This window comes from Poecilia formosa, unplaced genomic scaffold (genome assembly GCF_000485575.1).
Source record: "Poecilia formosa unplaced genomic scaffold, Poecilia_formosa-5.1.2 Scaffold18, whole genome shotgun sequence".
Lineage (NCBI taxonomy): Eukaryota > Metazoa > Chordata > Actinopteri > Cyprinodontiformes > Poeciliidae > Poecilia > Poecilia formosa.
This window is the reverse complement of record NW_006799957.1, coordinates 627,290-642,975: the sequence shown is the minus strand read 5'-3', so window position 1 is coordinate 642,975 and position 15,686 is coordinate 627,290. Positions and strand designations below refer to the sequence as shown.

At 36.1% G+C, this 15,686-nt stretch overlaps 1 protein-coding gene across 4 annotated transcripts; it reads right to left on the bottom strand.

The window, feature by feature from the left end:
- Positions 1 to 46: 46 nt before the first annotated feature.
- mov10a (Mov10 RNA helicase a) lies at positions 47 to 15,068 on the bottom strand. 4 transcript variants are annotated; one of them, XM_007546875.2, is made up of 23 exons: positions 14,997 to 15,068; positions 14,537 to 14,693; positions 14,345 to 14,450; positions 13,908 to 14,215; positions 8,478 to 8,719; positions 8,135 to 8,381; positions 7,803 to 7,940; positions 7,548 to 7,710; positions 6,678 to 6,829; positions 6,432 to 6,602; positions 5,755 to 5,902; positions 5,223 to 5,384; positions 4,924 to 5,027; positions 4,273 to 4,370; positions 3,902 to 4,000; positions 3,367 to 3,454; positions 2,918 to 3,035; positions 1,978 to 2,169; positions 1,827 to 1,898; positions 1,337 to 1,462; positions 1,139 to 1,227; positions 799 to 914; positions 47 to 458 (listed from the first exon to the last, which is right to left on the bottom strand). In XM_007546875.2, the coding sequence occupies exons 2-23, from the start codon at positions 14,656 to 14,658 to the stop codon at positions 394 to 396; spliced, it is 3,126 nt and encodes a 1,041-aa protein (XP_007546937.1). In that variant the 5' UTR covers positions 14,659 to 14,693; positions 14,997 to 15,068; the 3' UTR covers positions 47 to 393. The 4 variants fall into 4 exon arrangements, with proteins under 4 accessions (XP_007546937.1, XP_016524345.1, XP_007546936.1 ...); XM_016668859.1 differs by lacking the exon at positions 14,997 to 15,068 and having other exon boundaries at positions 13,908 to 14,194; positions 14,537 to 14,820; XM_007546874.2 differs by lacking the exon at positions 14,997 to 15,068 and having other exon boundaries at positions 14,537 to 14,819.
- Positions 15,069 to 15,686: the final 618 nt, after the last annotated feature.

Genomic DNA, 15,686 nt, shown 5'->3' with positions numbered 1-15,686 from the left:
TCAGCAGTGTGAAACTATGAGGGTAAAAAAATAGACAAGTCACAGCATTTGTAAAATGTAAACTTTATTAGGTTAGCCCTTCTATCAGAAAATACAAAGTATAAGAGTAATGCTTAGCAATTGAGCATTAGTAAGAAAAAGTGAATACATTCCAGTGAATCAATATTTCCATCTTCAGTGTAGCCGTATTTTATTTATTTTTTTCAAGGAGCACTTTTAAAAAAAATGAAGTCAGAGGTGTGAAAACTTTTTTGCTAATTTTCATAACGATTTCTTAAGATATACACTTAAAAACATTTATGCAGTAGATGTAGAAAGAGAGGAGGAAAGAGAAAAGATTGCTTGTGCTTCTATGTGCAACATCTTTTAAGATGTTTGTGCATAATCAAAACTCTAAATTTCACTCTTCCATCCAGGATCCACATGCAGCTGGAGGGCACTCATCTCTCCAACGGGCTCTACAAACGCAACAGCACTAATTTAGCTTTCTACTAACAGGAAATAGATTATTTACATTAACTGATTTAATTGATCAACATGTGGAACGAACAGTTAATTATACATCAATCACAACATCTGAAAATATATCCACAAAAATTTTACATTTTCTACATTTAATTTGAACTAAAAATTGTATTAGTGGTTTAAACTTGTGTCATCAGCAACAATGGCTCTGGCAAGATGCAAAATACTAAAGAACAAAATAAGAAAAATACACAAAAAATAATTTCTAGACTAGATTCAGGATGAAATACTTAAAGACTAATCAAGAAGTAAAAGAAAAAAAACTGTACAAACCTTCAGAGTCAGTGATTTTCAGGGCTTTCATTTTTGCCTCAAAGAGATCTTCCTCTTCAACGTTCTTGAAGTCAATCCCTACGTAGCCATTCATCTCCACACAGTAATTTATGAACCTATGAGAAAAAAAGTAAAGCCATAATCTCATCAGAAGCCTGACCTGTGATTAGCTAGGTCCATATTTAAGTCACAGGGTTTATAGAAAATGTTAAATACACACTTCATTCCCCACTCATTCTCTCTCTTTGTGAGGGAGAATAAAGGAGGACCAGTCTCACTATACTGACACCAACACTGAACCCTAAAGGTTTTTGTAGCTGAAAACCTCTCTGTGACTTACTTCTTCCATAGAGGATCCTTCCTGAGGATCACTGGATTCCCTATGACTATGAGTAGAGACTTGGCTCTCGTCAACGCCACGTTAAACCTCTAAAAAAATAAATAAATACAATACAGAGTTGTGATTTTGATTGTTTTGTGTAAAAAGATGCACATGGTTGTATTTTAAATGATATAATAAAGAAAGAATGAGACAAACCTTCTCATTTGAAAGGAATCCAATGTTGAAGTCTGTGTCCATTTTAACGTAGCTCAGGCTGCTTCGCACCGTGGAGATGATGATGATGTTCCTCTCTTGTCCCTGAAACTCCTCCACAGATCCCACCTGAACCCAAATAGAACAGAGATAACTGTCAGATTTAGTATTTAATAAAATGAGCCAAGTCAGGCCTTCTGCTCGTTTTTTTTTTTTTTTGCCAACAGTAGCTTGATTTTTTTCATCGTTTCAGTCATCTGACCAGCAGTGTGTAGCAAAAGGTGAGGGAGGGGCAACAATATGATTCTCTATAGAGCTGAAAGAAACGCCAATCACTCCTACAGTTTATTTGGCATCTCATTATAAGTGCTAGACAATAGAAAGCAATATGACTGAATGTTTTGGCGGTTACCAAATCATCTTCGGAAAACAAACTCAAAACTTGCCCTCAATGTTTTTTTGTCAGAAGAAGTCAGAGCAATGAATTCCTAACCTTCAGTTCTTTGGGATCATTCCAGTGACTGAGTGTTTTGAGGGACTTCAGCGCCTTTTGGATTTTCTCAACCTGTTAGTGGAGGATGTTACTGATGTTAGCTCAAACGTTCTCTCATCTCACAGTTAAAGTTACCACTGCGCAGCATCACTTGTTTCCTGTAGGGGGTGATGATCCCGATGTCTTTGGCCGACAGCTTGGGAAGACCCTTCTTTCCTTGTGTTTGTTCCAGCCTGTTGAGATACGCGACCAGCGTCTCAATCTCGGACACATTGAAGAAAGATGGACTGTTTCCCTCTCGCTCGTCTTTCCCCAGCACTCCGTGGAAGATCACCGGGAAACCCTGTTATGAAGAGTAATGGCAAAAGAAAAATGAACAAAACCAAATGTATCTGAAACTCTTCCATATACTTGATCTTTGTGTTTCAATAGTTTCAATATGAACTATGAGCAACAAGTGGTTGGGGAACTTTAAAATATAAACAAGCTTTGTTCGGAATAAAAACAGCGCCAATTCAAAGTTTATAAAAATGCAACCAAAAACAATTCATCCACTGTACGGCCATAATGGGCAAAAAGAAAAAAGAAGAATTCTGATGGACTTCTGGAAAATATGCTAACTTTTTTTTTCTTTTTTTACTTTTGGAAGAAGTATTTAAACAGTGGGAATAAGGCCAACAGGCCAGGCTTAATTTAATTCTTTTACAGTACATGGCAGACATTGTCAGTCATTTACATAAATTACTGACGATAAAAACTTGCTCTGCTGGTGGCTAGGAGCATCTTTTTGTTTTAGTAAATCTTATAGTACTAAGTTAAATTATCTATGAGATTTAAGCATTTTTATGTTTACTACAAAAATTCTTAAATATCACACCTACAAGGGAAATACTTTAAAAGCTGTTATAAAAGAATACTACTAAAGAAATGTTAAAAACCATCTAGTTTAGTTCAGCAAAATTAAACATCCCAAAGATCTACACACAGACTGTTAATGCATATTTTTTATTTAATTATATTGTCATATTAACAGTTTTCATTCAACCATCTCTATTTCTGTAGAGAATCACAAGCACCAGAAATCACAACACCTTTTGGGGAAGGGCTTCCCAGTTGCAGTAGATTTCACGCTCCTCTTGTGATGCAGAAACCTGCAGTTCATTGTTGTAGAATTCCTCATTGGGGATCTTCAGGATGGCAGCGTGAGATCTAAGGGAGGAGCAAAAAGCTTGAAGTGAACAAAACAGGAAGAAAGGCAACTCCAAATCCCAAACATGCATTTTTTCTATTTACATTGTTTCTTGTTGCTTTTTGGGCACACATAATTTTACATTACTCAGTTACTGAAAGTAGAAAAAATACAAGCCAGTATGAAATATAAATTACAGAATAGTAGATACAAAAACATGACATGTTTTCCTTTTTTATTCTTTTTGGTAGTACAAAAAGAAAAAGAGAAATTGTATATGAGGTGATTGTATGAATTGGAAAGCGGCAAATGGGATTATACAGTTATCCAAGTTTGCACTGAGTCATGTACCTGTAGTTCTGCAGCAGTTTTGTGACAAAACGAGAGTCAAGATCTTGGTAAGGTTTACGATTCATCAGCCTCTCCAACAGAGACAGTCCTGGAGAGAAGTCACACATTTTTAAAAACACAATATCTGGTTCACTTATGGCAGCAGCATCCTCTTCATACTATGAAACTAATAAGACCATTAAAACATCACAACATTGACATATATAGGATTGAATTGGACATGAATGGACTAATTTTGCATATAATTTTTTTTCTTTCTGTAATGCAGTTTGAGACGATATTCATTTTGAATTGCTTAATAAAAATAAACTGAATTAAATTAAAGAAGTGATATTCATTTGAAGGACTTTCTATTTTACATGCTAAAGGAAATCCATGACAGTCTGGCTTATATGTTGACCAAATTGTGCATGTTACACAGTTAAATGTGTAGAAAAATGATCTGGAGTAATTTATGTGACAATAAGTCTTCAAACAGCCTTCAAACAAAAGACTAGTGTGCAAAGAGGAGAGGAAGGGTTTACATTGAACTTACCAAGCCCATGCTGTATTGCATATGGGGATCGAATGATTGGTCCCAGCTGTTTGGGATCTCCTGCAAGCACCAGCTGGCCCTTCTCGGGACAGAGCAAACCTACAAAACAAACCAGCCAATCAGGAACAAGATGCATTTATTTCAACACAGCTGTAGCATTGTATTGCTGTTACACAATTACATGCCATTTAGAAATGTTCTGCATATGCCATAATAGGAAAAAGAAAAAAAAAAAGAGAAAAAAGAGAAAAAGGCATTTTGTTAGATTTCTGAAAAATATGCAAACTCTTTTCTTTTAACTTTTGGCAGAAGCATTTAAACAGTGGCAATAAGGCCAATAAGGCTTAATTTAATTATTATACAGTAATTACCTGCAACTGCAATAATGCACTGTGGCTCTTCTGCTTGACCAGCTTCATCCACAAACACATAAGAAAAATGGCCAACAGGAACTCCTCCAGTCACAAACCTAAAAATGATCAAAGCATTCTTTGATACGATCAATGTTTCACATGTAAACTTAATATAAACAGTTCAGACCGGGCATTAATGCAGCCAGCCTTGCTTAGCTTAAAATAGAAAAAGTAAAGCCCAAATATTCACATCCGGTATTAAAATCAATCCTGGGAAATCAGATGTTAGTTAGTATGCAACACACAGCAGCAAAAACCACAAAAACATATTTTTGTGACAAATTTGCAAATTTGATATGAGAGATGCAAAGAAAATAAAAATTGTTTGTTTGACTTCACAAAGTCAGCACACAGTCACAAAGGTGCTATAGAGATAAAGGTCCAGTGCAATCTCTCAATGTGACGCTGGCAGCAGCACTCCTCTTTGTTGCACACAAAGTGCTGCATAATTAAGCTAAGTAAATATTGGACGTACTGCTTTACAACTGATATTGTTGCGACTGACAGGAAATTTGATTATGCAAGTATTTACAGATGTACAGACATTACTGGATCACTCAGGGCTGGATCAGACATCGCCAGGTGTGGCAGTGTTAAAATAACACCTACCTGCCTGCGGTGAACAGAGTTGTCACCATAACTTTGTATTTCATCAGGATTTCCTTCTCTGGAAACACAAAGCAATCTTGTTTCTCATCCCAGTTGCAGTATTTCTAAAAGAAAAAAATGAAAGTGAAGGGGGAGATTTTTTATTTAAAATTGGAAGACCAGACCAGACATTTTCATTAGAAAAAACAAAACAAAACAAAAAAAAAAAAAAACATAGCAAACATCTGACCATTCCTGTAAGGTCACACTTTTATTCAGCTGGCTCAAACTAACATGGGAGGTTAGCACCTGATGCTCACCCGCAGGTCTTTGGGGACGCTGTTTGGGTCTCGGCTACTGGCGTACATGCGGTACAGCTCAAAGGTGGACATGTGTGGTTTCAGTCTCTCACAAAGCAGGTCACATGCGCTGTTTGAAGGTGCACAAGCAAGGATGTGTGCTGATGGGTCTGCCTTGATGACCTGCAAAACAAAACACTTTACCAGATCCTAAAATACCATTCATTATTTTCCTAAACTCGTGGACTTAACAAAGATAACAGTCTGGAAACATGTCAGAAACATGTCAGAAACATGTCAGAAAAATGAAATAAAGTAACCCCATAGGGCCCCCAATTATTAAAAAGAAGCATAAAAATAAATTTAGAAAGTGCTTAACCATACATCTCGAAAAATCCAATTAATAAAGTCAATCCTCCGCTGGCTTTGGACTTATAAGTCTACGTAAAAGTAGAATACGTAAAAGTAAAAAGACATTTGTAGACAGTGTAGGAACCCTGCAAAGAGTCCATCTTCAGACAAAACCACAAAGCGCACCTTGGTGACATTATACCTGATTTATTGCTTCAACCATGGTGATTGTCTTTCCGGTTCCTGGTGGCCCAAAGACGATATAGGGAGCTGGTTTTGAAGAGGCAGCGATGATATGTTGGACCGCCTTCCGTTGCTCTGGGTTGTTTTCTATGCGATGGTTTAACATGCTGCAGAGTGAAGGCATGAAAAGGGTTGAGTAAAGCCAAAAATAAAAAATAAAAAAATAAAACTTTTGTACACTAAGATTTAGAAACATCTGCATAATGTTCACTTTAGAGTACTGGTTCCCAATACCCAGTTCTGGACAGAGCTTAAAACTGAGTAATGGGAACCAATACCCAATCATGGACGGGTATGTTACTTTTCAACAATGCTACCATTTTGATTTTTTTTTGCCTTTGTTGTTGTTTCCTCTTCCAAAATAAAGTCTCAATTGACCAGATGGGAATTACATTTAATTTCTTCATTAATATCCAGTGATGAAATAAATATTAGCCCACTTAATCAGAAGCTATGAGATTCCATTTCAACCTTCCTGAACTCAAATGCATCCTGTGTGCGAAGCCTTTTGATTTTGAATATGTGGATAATAACGGTTTATTTTGTAATAAAGGTCATACATCCCACCCAGCAACAATAATGGCCACAAAGCTTTTTTCTACAAATTTCTACTTTATGGTTTTACCAAATACAGACCTTAGCTCAGCGACAGAAACTTTTTTCGAAGCTGTTTCAGAGGGAAACAGCACTTCCTTAAGCTTATGTTTTACTGCCAAATCCACAGCTCGATGCTGCAGCTTCAGGGTCAATCTGTTGAATGTAAACTCCACATCAAACGTCATGTTGGTGATAAAAATGTCCAACAATCTGAAATAAGAAAAGAGAACGGAGGACATTAGAAAGTTTTTCAAAGTGGTGAACCGTCTTCCCTGCAGTTCTCACCTATTAGCAAAGCCCAGTTTCACTCTGTCCAGCTCTACTCTGTGAACATATCCTTTGTAAACCGTCATCGATGACGTTGTATTCCCTGATTTTCTCACCCATAGACAATCTCCTCGGAGAACGGAAGGACGGTTTTCAGCAACGCCAGGAACCTATTTGATAAAGTTTTGCATTAGACACAATTTCCATTTAGCAAAAACAAAATTTTTCAAGACTAAAATTTAGCATTGAACATTTTCAGTACTTAATTGTTTTTGTCTGTATGGTGCACAAATCACAAGATGTTGACGTTACTTTCTGATTTGCCAGAACAGTAAAGGACCATTTCACGGCTTTTTGGGCAATTTGGACAAATTTCACAATTCAGAACAGTTAGAAATTATGAAAATCTTCATCGTACCTTGGCTTTTGAAACAAAACCATTTGTCATAAAGTTTAAAGTCACCCACAGCTTAAATCCCTGGTGTAGGCCCAAAGCACCTGGGTCAAAAATTTGAGATGTGAAAAATAAAATATGTAAAACATAAATCAAAGTATAAAAGTCCTACATTTTTAACATTTTGTATGCTTATTTTTCTATTTTTCCTTTCTTGTCTAGAACTAAAAAACTATTTAATCAAATTCCATAATTTTCTAAATTTTCAAGACTTCAAGTCCCCGTTTAGATGGTGAAATCATGTATATTCTGAAAATCATGTCATTGCTAAAATTCTGCTCTATTCTTTTTCTGTGATTTAAAAAAGTTAATCACAAACAGTTTATGTGATCAAAAATCTGTCTTGGGTCATCATTAGGGAATAACGGAAATCGCTGTGTTTACTCTAAAATCAAAGAAGAATGGAAACTAGTTCTCAATTCAAATGTTTTTACTTTCAGTACGAGGAGTTTTCTGTTGCCTTGATCTTTGGTCATGGTCTGATTGTAGAGATTGTAGTTCTTGATGTCTTCTTCCATCTGAATCTCTTCCAAGTGAAGCAGCAGGTGAAACCGAAGGGAGTAGTTCTTCATGTCTAAAGCAGACTCAAGGAGCTTCCTGGAAAGAGATGCATAATTTTATAAAAACAAAAAAAATACTTCTGACAAAAACAAGAAAAAACATTGTGATGAATTAGGCTAAACTCTCACTTCACTTGTGAAAGCTGCTGCCTGGCAGGTGGAAGAAGGTCCTCGGAGTCATCCATGTTTCGATAGGCCAGGACCCTCAGGTAGCCAGGGCACTTATAGTCTCCTAACTTCACTGTGGTCGTCACTGATTGGAAAGAACTGAAACAGAAAATCACCAAGATAATTCACAACAATGACAGATGAGAAAGAGAGTTGTGGTTCTGTTTTTATGTAGACAAAGCAGTTCTAAAAACTATTCTTCCAAATAAGATAAGAACGAATATTTGAAGACATAAAAAAGACTGTTGAGTTTATCAGTTAAATTAAAGAGCACATTATGCAGGATAACTTACCCTGCAGGTGGAATTCCCTCAACCACCTCTTTAATCGGTCGTTTTGGTTTGACCTTCGGGTACGGTTTATACGGAGCCACAGGTCCCAGCTCGGCACCCAAAGAGGTTTGGACCACTGCTTTTATCTCCCTGACGATGCAGAAGGTCACTGGCTTTGGCAGATCCAACTGGAACTCAAAGTAGACGGTGGCAGGGAAATATCCGCACTCGTTAAGGAAGTAGGACAGGACGACATCATAACTTTCACCTGTGGAGAGGAAAAACAAACCAGGGATGTTTGATCATTTCTGGTTTGCATGTGTTTTTATGCTTTAATGGGACAGATAAGTGTTAGTTTTCCTACCTGGGCAGAGGGGCAGTGGGTTGGCTTTGGTCACTTTCCTTACATCCTTCAAGTTATAACAGCGAACTCTGTCTAGAACCGTGTACTTGGTGAAGTAAACCATGCCTGAACCATTGTTTAAAATGCTGAACTTTATAACGAATGGTTGCATTTCGAAAGCCACGGTATGATGAACAACTCCGTCACTTCCTTTTGGGACTGATGTGATTTGTATTCCTTCTCTGTCAGCCATCATCTCCTTCCTGTTATGAGCCACACAAGAAGTTCATGTATATTTTTTTTCCCACTAAAATCACTTTAAGAAATAAGACAAGCATGAAAATAAAGAAGTTGCAATAAAAATAGTAATTACAATACTACTCCACATTTTTGGACTGTAAATGACAGAGATTCCCAACAATTTTTTTTTCCAACAAACCCACTTCTTGTAAAGAATGCCGTTTCCTCTCCATCAAGAATAAGTGTGAGCTCATACATATGCATAGATCTGTCATGATCAGTTTTGCTGGATCATAAATTGCCCCTGAAGTTATTGCAATACATAATGTTTTTAGACCCTTTCCAAACATATCAATAATAATGGTGCAATAATGCAAATTTAACCTCTCAAAATCAAACTTTAATTTTGTAAAGAACAGTTAATACTGGACCTGAAAATACTTTAAATGTCCAAAATGGAAATAAAAGTCAAAACGATAAATGAAATTAGTTATGAAATTAGTTTTGAAGTCTCTAAACAAAATTATCAAGCTCATTTTAAGTTATTATGGGATTAATTGATTTACTGCAACAAGCTTAGATATACAAGACGTTTTTCATGGATATACGTGTACACATTCATGCAGCGGAGGACTTTATGAGAATCCTTTAATCACTTTAATTTAACTTGGTTTAATTTTATTCAAAGTTAAACTCTTTAGGCTCAATGGTGATCTCTGCATTTACATCTCAGGGAGTGAATTACATCTCGAGTTATAACAGAAGTAACAACATGTGATTACAAAAAGGAAGGCTGACGTTCATGTTTGCAAAATAACTACCCTGAAAATAACTGTAAAGTTTAGAAATATGTTCAAAGTAATGTCCTTAATGAGTAGGAGGAAATAAGAGTGGGATTCCCTTTAACAAGTTTTACACTAAAGGCTATGCTATTCAAATATGGAGGCAGACTTTTTTCAGACCCTGCTGACATTAAACACACAACAGTCATCCAACACAACCTAGCCAAGATAGATCAACCTTACATTTTGATGTTCAACTGGACTTGCTGTAAAGAAGCATTCGCCCCACCCCGCCGCAGACGTAATGGCCTCGGTGCAAATATTCCAGAGGAATTATCCAGTAAAGATCTTCCAGGGCCAGAAAACAACTATGGACACCTTTAGTTTTAAACTGGATAAATGCTCGTCTTTGTAAGTAGCTCTAATTTCCTATCCAATCAGTGCAGAGCGAACCTCCACTTTGAGCCAATGAAGTGAGCCTTGTGATGCATATTTACAATCTGTCTTTACAGTCCCTCCTTCACATTAAAAGTAACTTTTGTACTTTTCTTAATTAAAAAAATGTAACAATCTTCACAGTGATTTTTCTTTTCCTCAGGACAGCTTGTTAGTTTTGTCAAGCAACAAGGAAACAAACCATCATTTATTTTAGAGGTTACTGAGAAAGATTTTGCCTCCTGCATTTCTGAAAGGCAAAGAGACTCTTAACATCAACCACATTCTATATTCAAATGATTAAATTAGCTGACATGAAGGAAGTTTAGGACACTTTTTTTGTTTACCAAACTACATGTAGAATATAATGGTGCACAACAGTTCAGCATTAAAACTTACTGATTACTGAAAGAAGTTATTGAGTCCATTACAATACTGTCTGCCATCCTTCAGATGGCGCTATGATTCCATTACACCGAGGCTCAACTAGAGTTCATCAACAGTTCGTGCATCTGGGGATTTTATCTTTGTTTCTTCTGGACTTTATCATGAATTATGACCGCAAGAGAGTAGCCCTTAGATGGTATTCTAGATCTGCATAGTTTCAAATCAGAGATATAAAGAGGTTTCAGTCTTCAGCTTCCTTAGAAGCGAGACCATTCCAGTTGTGTGGCTTTGTGACAAGAGAGCCTGTTTGGGAGTTTTACAATTCACTGCCTCTTGGAAGGTGAGAGGTCATCCCATGGTCCATGCTGAAAGAGGGTCATTAGATATGCTAATATAATAAAATCCTTTGAAGGAACATGTTCTGTTCTTAGGCCTTCTCCTGTAGTGTGCTGCATCAGAAACAATGCTAATGCATTTTATTTATAATTCTCTATATGACTTATTGAGATTTTATATTCAAGCTACACCTACTTAAAGGACTTTCAGCTTTACCAGACTGAATATAAATTCAACAACATAAATGACGAAAACTGTAGAGAATGGTGGCAACACAGGAAGAACCAGTTATAATTCTAATAAGGGACAAACAATCCAGGCAGCATCCACCTTTACTGTCCAAAACTAAAACATGATCGCAACAACAATTTACCATGTGCTACTGGGAAAATGTACACCTTAATACATACAATTCTGTTAAACGTGCAATTGTAAGGATGTCAAAAATACCTACAGAGGCTGACAAACGCATAATATCTACCGACATTTAAAAATAGTTTTTTGATATAGCATACTATTATCTGTCATTTAATTGATGAATAGCATGCATGTCTGCAAAGTGCTTGGTATGTGCTCAGAGAATAAAGATTGCACTGGTCAAAATCAGCTTTTACAACTCTGGATACTTTTTCCAAAGGTGTCATTTTTATTTTTTACCTCCATACATTTAACTGAAAGCTGGTTACAAGAAGTGAACAGGAATGCAGATAAATCAGATGTGAAAATGTTAAGGATGAATCTCATCTTGAGGCAAAAAAAAAAAAAAAAAAACATAAATGAGCTCTGTAGATAATAGAAGTGTATCTTCAGAAGGTGCAAAGATGAAATCTAATTTTAGTATCTCTCATGTTTTGTTTTTTAACCGCCATGTAATGACCTTACAACCATGTTTTTAAGACTCCCCCCAAGATGAAGTTTGACATTTTGCTGGTTGGTGCTTCCAGGAGTGTTTATTTCAACATAAAGTAGCCTTCATACTAGCCACCATCTATATTATAAGCTTTCTTGTATTTTTATTTCAGTTCTCTTTACCATTACTGTTTTGATTTTTTATTTTTTTTTGTCTCATTTTAAATATTTTACTCTGGAAAACACCATCATCAAATAACATTTTATAGTTTGTGATTAAATCTTCCTTGCACTTAATTCAAACTAGCAAGAAGCTGGTTGCACTGAAACATACTGAGAATACAAACGTGGCTGGTAAGATTTAATAATACGTTATAATTTCCTCATGATGACGTTGATGCTCTCTTTCTTCTCATTATTGGACAGCTAAATATTGTGACTCATTTTTGTCAAAATATTTCAGTCTATTCTTCCATTTTTTAACCCAAAGTCTAGGAGAGAGCAAGTTTGACTTCATAAAGTTGAACTTCATATTTTTAAAAAAACTGAACACACATGTTGGATTTTCTTACTCAACTTTCTGCTGTTTGCAACGTTACTTATTTAGCAAGGTTACCAATACACTCACAAATCAGTCGCTTTTACTGTAATATGCTAGCGCCCTCTGGTGGACAAAGTATGAAATGGAACCACTTTCTACTGTAACTCCTCATTGCTCCAACTAGTTTCTGACTTGATACTGCAATAGCCATATTGAATAAATTTACATTAAAAAGGGTATAATTTAAACAGGAAGTTTTAAAAAGAACATACAAACAAGTACTTGCATAACAATTTTATAATATGTTTATGTCTACTGCAGCTGAAGATATGATGGCTTAAACTTTTCTGGACCAATTATGAATTACTTTTAAAACATACTTTGTGTGTAATTATCAGTGATATTTAACTTGAATGATCAAGAAATTGCACAACTTTTTTTAGACTTAGGCTACCAACTTAACACAGTGTGTAGGAAGCATTATAAAAGTTATCATGAAGATAACGGGCGTTGGCCAACTATTGAATGCCCTATTTTCAAGCCAAGTCTTGTTGGAGCTTGTAGTGGATGATCAAATAAGAGTGTTTGAATTTTAAGTGTCTGTCATCACAACAAGGACGTTTCAGGAGCAGAATTCTGACATTGGCTGGAAGGGAAGGATACATTTCTAGAGACAAAATTGCTTTGATTAGGGCTTATCGCCTTTCTGGAGACTGGAGGTGTCCTTCAGAAACAGATACAGCTGGCTAGTTCACAGCAAACAGAGGCCTCTAAGAGGGACTCGCCTGGCACAGGTCGAGGTCAAGCAAGAGGGGGAGTCGTGAACAGAGAAACTTCCCACAAGAAGTATCTGAGGAGTTGGGAGGAAGCAAGATAAAGCCAGGAGAGAAGTATAAAGTAACTCCAGATAAGGCATGAGAGGATTGGGCATCAACTGCTCTCTGTCCTCCTCTTATATTTTTCTGTAAGTCCCCTCTTATATGTTAACCATATTTACGCAAACATCTTATTCTTCTTCATCCATCCAATTCACTGTTCACTAAAGGCCACTAATGCGAAAAAAAATAAATAAATACAATTATTTATGGAGGTAATGGAAGACCTTTTACAAATCTTCCTTTATGGTTCTTTGTGTAACCACAAGCCCTTGCATTTGGGAGTTTTTTCTTGCAAGTGCCCTTCAAAAACAACAACATGCAAACGAGATATTTATGAACACAAGTTTCTGGTTCCTGATAGGGTAATTATTAAAGAGCATGTGCCAAGTGAATTTTCATCTGCTGTTGAAAGGAGAATAATGCAGTACTGCCCCTCCCCCAAGTGTTGCTGCACATTAATGATTCGCTGGCTATAAAAAAAGCTATAACACTTTTCTATCAGAATAATGAACTTAGCTGTAGTCCTGCAAAAAGCAAACTATTGGTTAACCAGTTAACAATAGTGCCAGCTTAAAAATCAGAACAGGATATTCTGCAAGGAAAGAATATGTACTTGTAAACTAACCTCAACGAATGCTGATTTTACATTTTTATTTCATACCATCTGTAAAAATGAATAAACATAAAGACACTGGCAGCGGTTGGGACAGTTGTTGCTTTACTGTTTGATAGGACAGCATTTGAGTTTCTTTTTAAATTAATTTTTTTTTTAAGTTCATTTAAAACAACAAGACTGTTCTTTACATCTTAAATAGTGTGAATTCATTCATTAAATTTAATTTGTGATTTACAAAATTTGGGAAATCTACATAGCTGTTCTTTGGTTTATCTAGCCAAGTTATTCATCCACAGTTTTAGGTATAAACTAATTTAAAAAAAAAAACAATTCAAGTTGTTTTCATAGGCTGGTTGAACACAAGTCTGCCTGCAAACTTCAACATACCTGTTTGTCTTCATCTTTTGAAGGATATCTGAAGCCTGCTTCTTCTTTGGGGACATTCCAGGCTCAGTTTTTGTCGTAGAACAACCAGGTGACTCTTTAGCTGTACTTTTCTGAGTTCCTTGTACGTTTGTTGGGTGAGGCCCGATTATTTTCTGCTGGTCAGAGGCTTGCTTCTTCTTTGGGGTCACCCCAGGATCTGATTTTGTTGTAAAGCGACCAGGTGATTCTTTTGTTGTACTTTTCTGAGCTGCATGTCGGTGTGTTTGTTGAGGTCCTATTATCTTCGCCTGGTCAGAGGACACCCTAACCTGCAACAATAGCATCATGCATCCTCCTTTTGTTGGAATGTTTTTGTTTGTTTTGTTTTGGAAACAAATACAAAAACATGTCCAGACTTGTCTCTAAAGAAAATGAAGTGTCTTTTGATCAAAACTTACCTCAAAATGGCCATTTCTGTAGATTTTTCCCTTTACTATGTCGACTTGGTTGAACGTCCGTAGAGCATAGAGAACAGTGGAAAAGTTTGGATGTTTTACTCCATTTCTGTGAATAGTGGGTGCAGCATGAAATAACCAAACACCCACGCCTGTGTAACAATATGTAACAAACACAGATAGTTTGAAGCTTACCTGAGCCTAAAGTCCTCATTATAGATGTTTCGAAGCTCATCTTTCCTTTTACCGGATAATCGGTTTCCCAGAAATTCAATGAATAGCAGACCAGATTGCAGTGACTCTATGAGCTTCGGCATGTCGTCGTTCACGGCAGGCCTCTGCCTCACCCTCCCTGATAGAGGAAGTTCAACAGCTGACCAGGGTTAAGCTAACTTTGAAGAGACAGTACTTTCGGCTATAACAGATGTCAAACTTATTTTTAACAAGAATATTCGTATCAATATATGTGTAGATCTACTATTTTGTGTAGCGTGCGCAAAAGTCCTGACACTCCCCTTCAAGAGACTGTGTGAAAATTCTACACCAGAAAAACGAAAACAGTCCATGGCACAATCATATATTTCATCAAAGCAAATCATTTTAGGGCAGAGTTTTAAATACTTTTATTTTATATAATAATCTCATCGTTACATACCCGTTGTCCTCTAGTCTTTTTCACAAACTGCTCTCCTTTAGAGAAAATAATGTCGACACTCCCTCCGGTGATTGTGACGTGTCTATAACGGCGTGCCCTTTGGACATACTTCATCTCGTTCATATATATATTTTTTTTCAAATAATTCCGGGCATTTATGATCATTTGTTAAATTTAAACTTTTACCAACTTGCAACCATGCAAAACAGTTCATGTAATTTTTGTGAACTTTGAAATTATTTTTTATTTTTCTTTTAAATAAATTTCATTACACTCATATTTTTACAGATTTGTTGTTTTGAAATAATTTCTTCAGGAATGACCTCTAAACACACAAAAGGCATTAACTATTAGTTTATATTATTTTATATTTCAAGAGGCAGTTATTTTCTCAGACCTCTGTTATAATTCATCTTCCTCTCGCCCATTAACCTTTTTTCAAGAGTTTTTACAAATATAATTGAAATTTTACTAATTAAAATCGTGTTTTCTATAATGTAGTTAGAGAGCATAATAAATTTGACCATGTTTGATATATCTGAGTAATATCATATTTTAGCTAAATCTGTGATACCAGAAACCCTAAATTCAGTTTTCTGAGTTTCAAAAATAGATTAACTCTTTCACATATCGCAAACCATGTTTCCTATCCGTCTTCATTGCAAAATAATTCTGTCCAGGTTAGAGGTT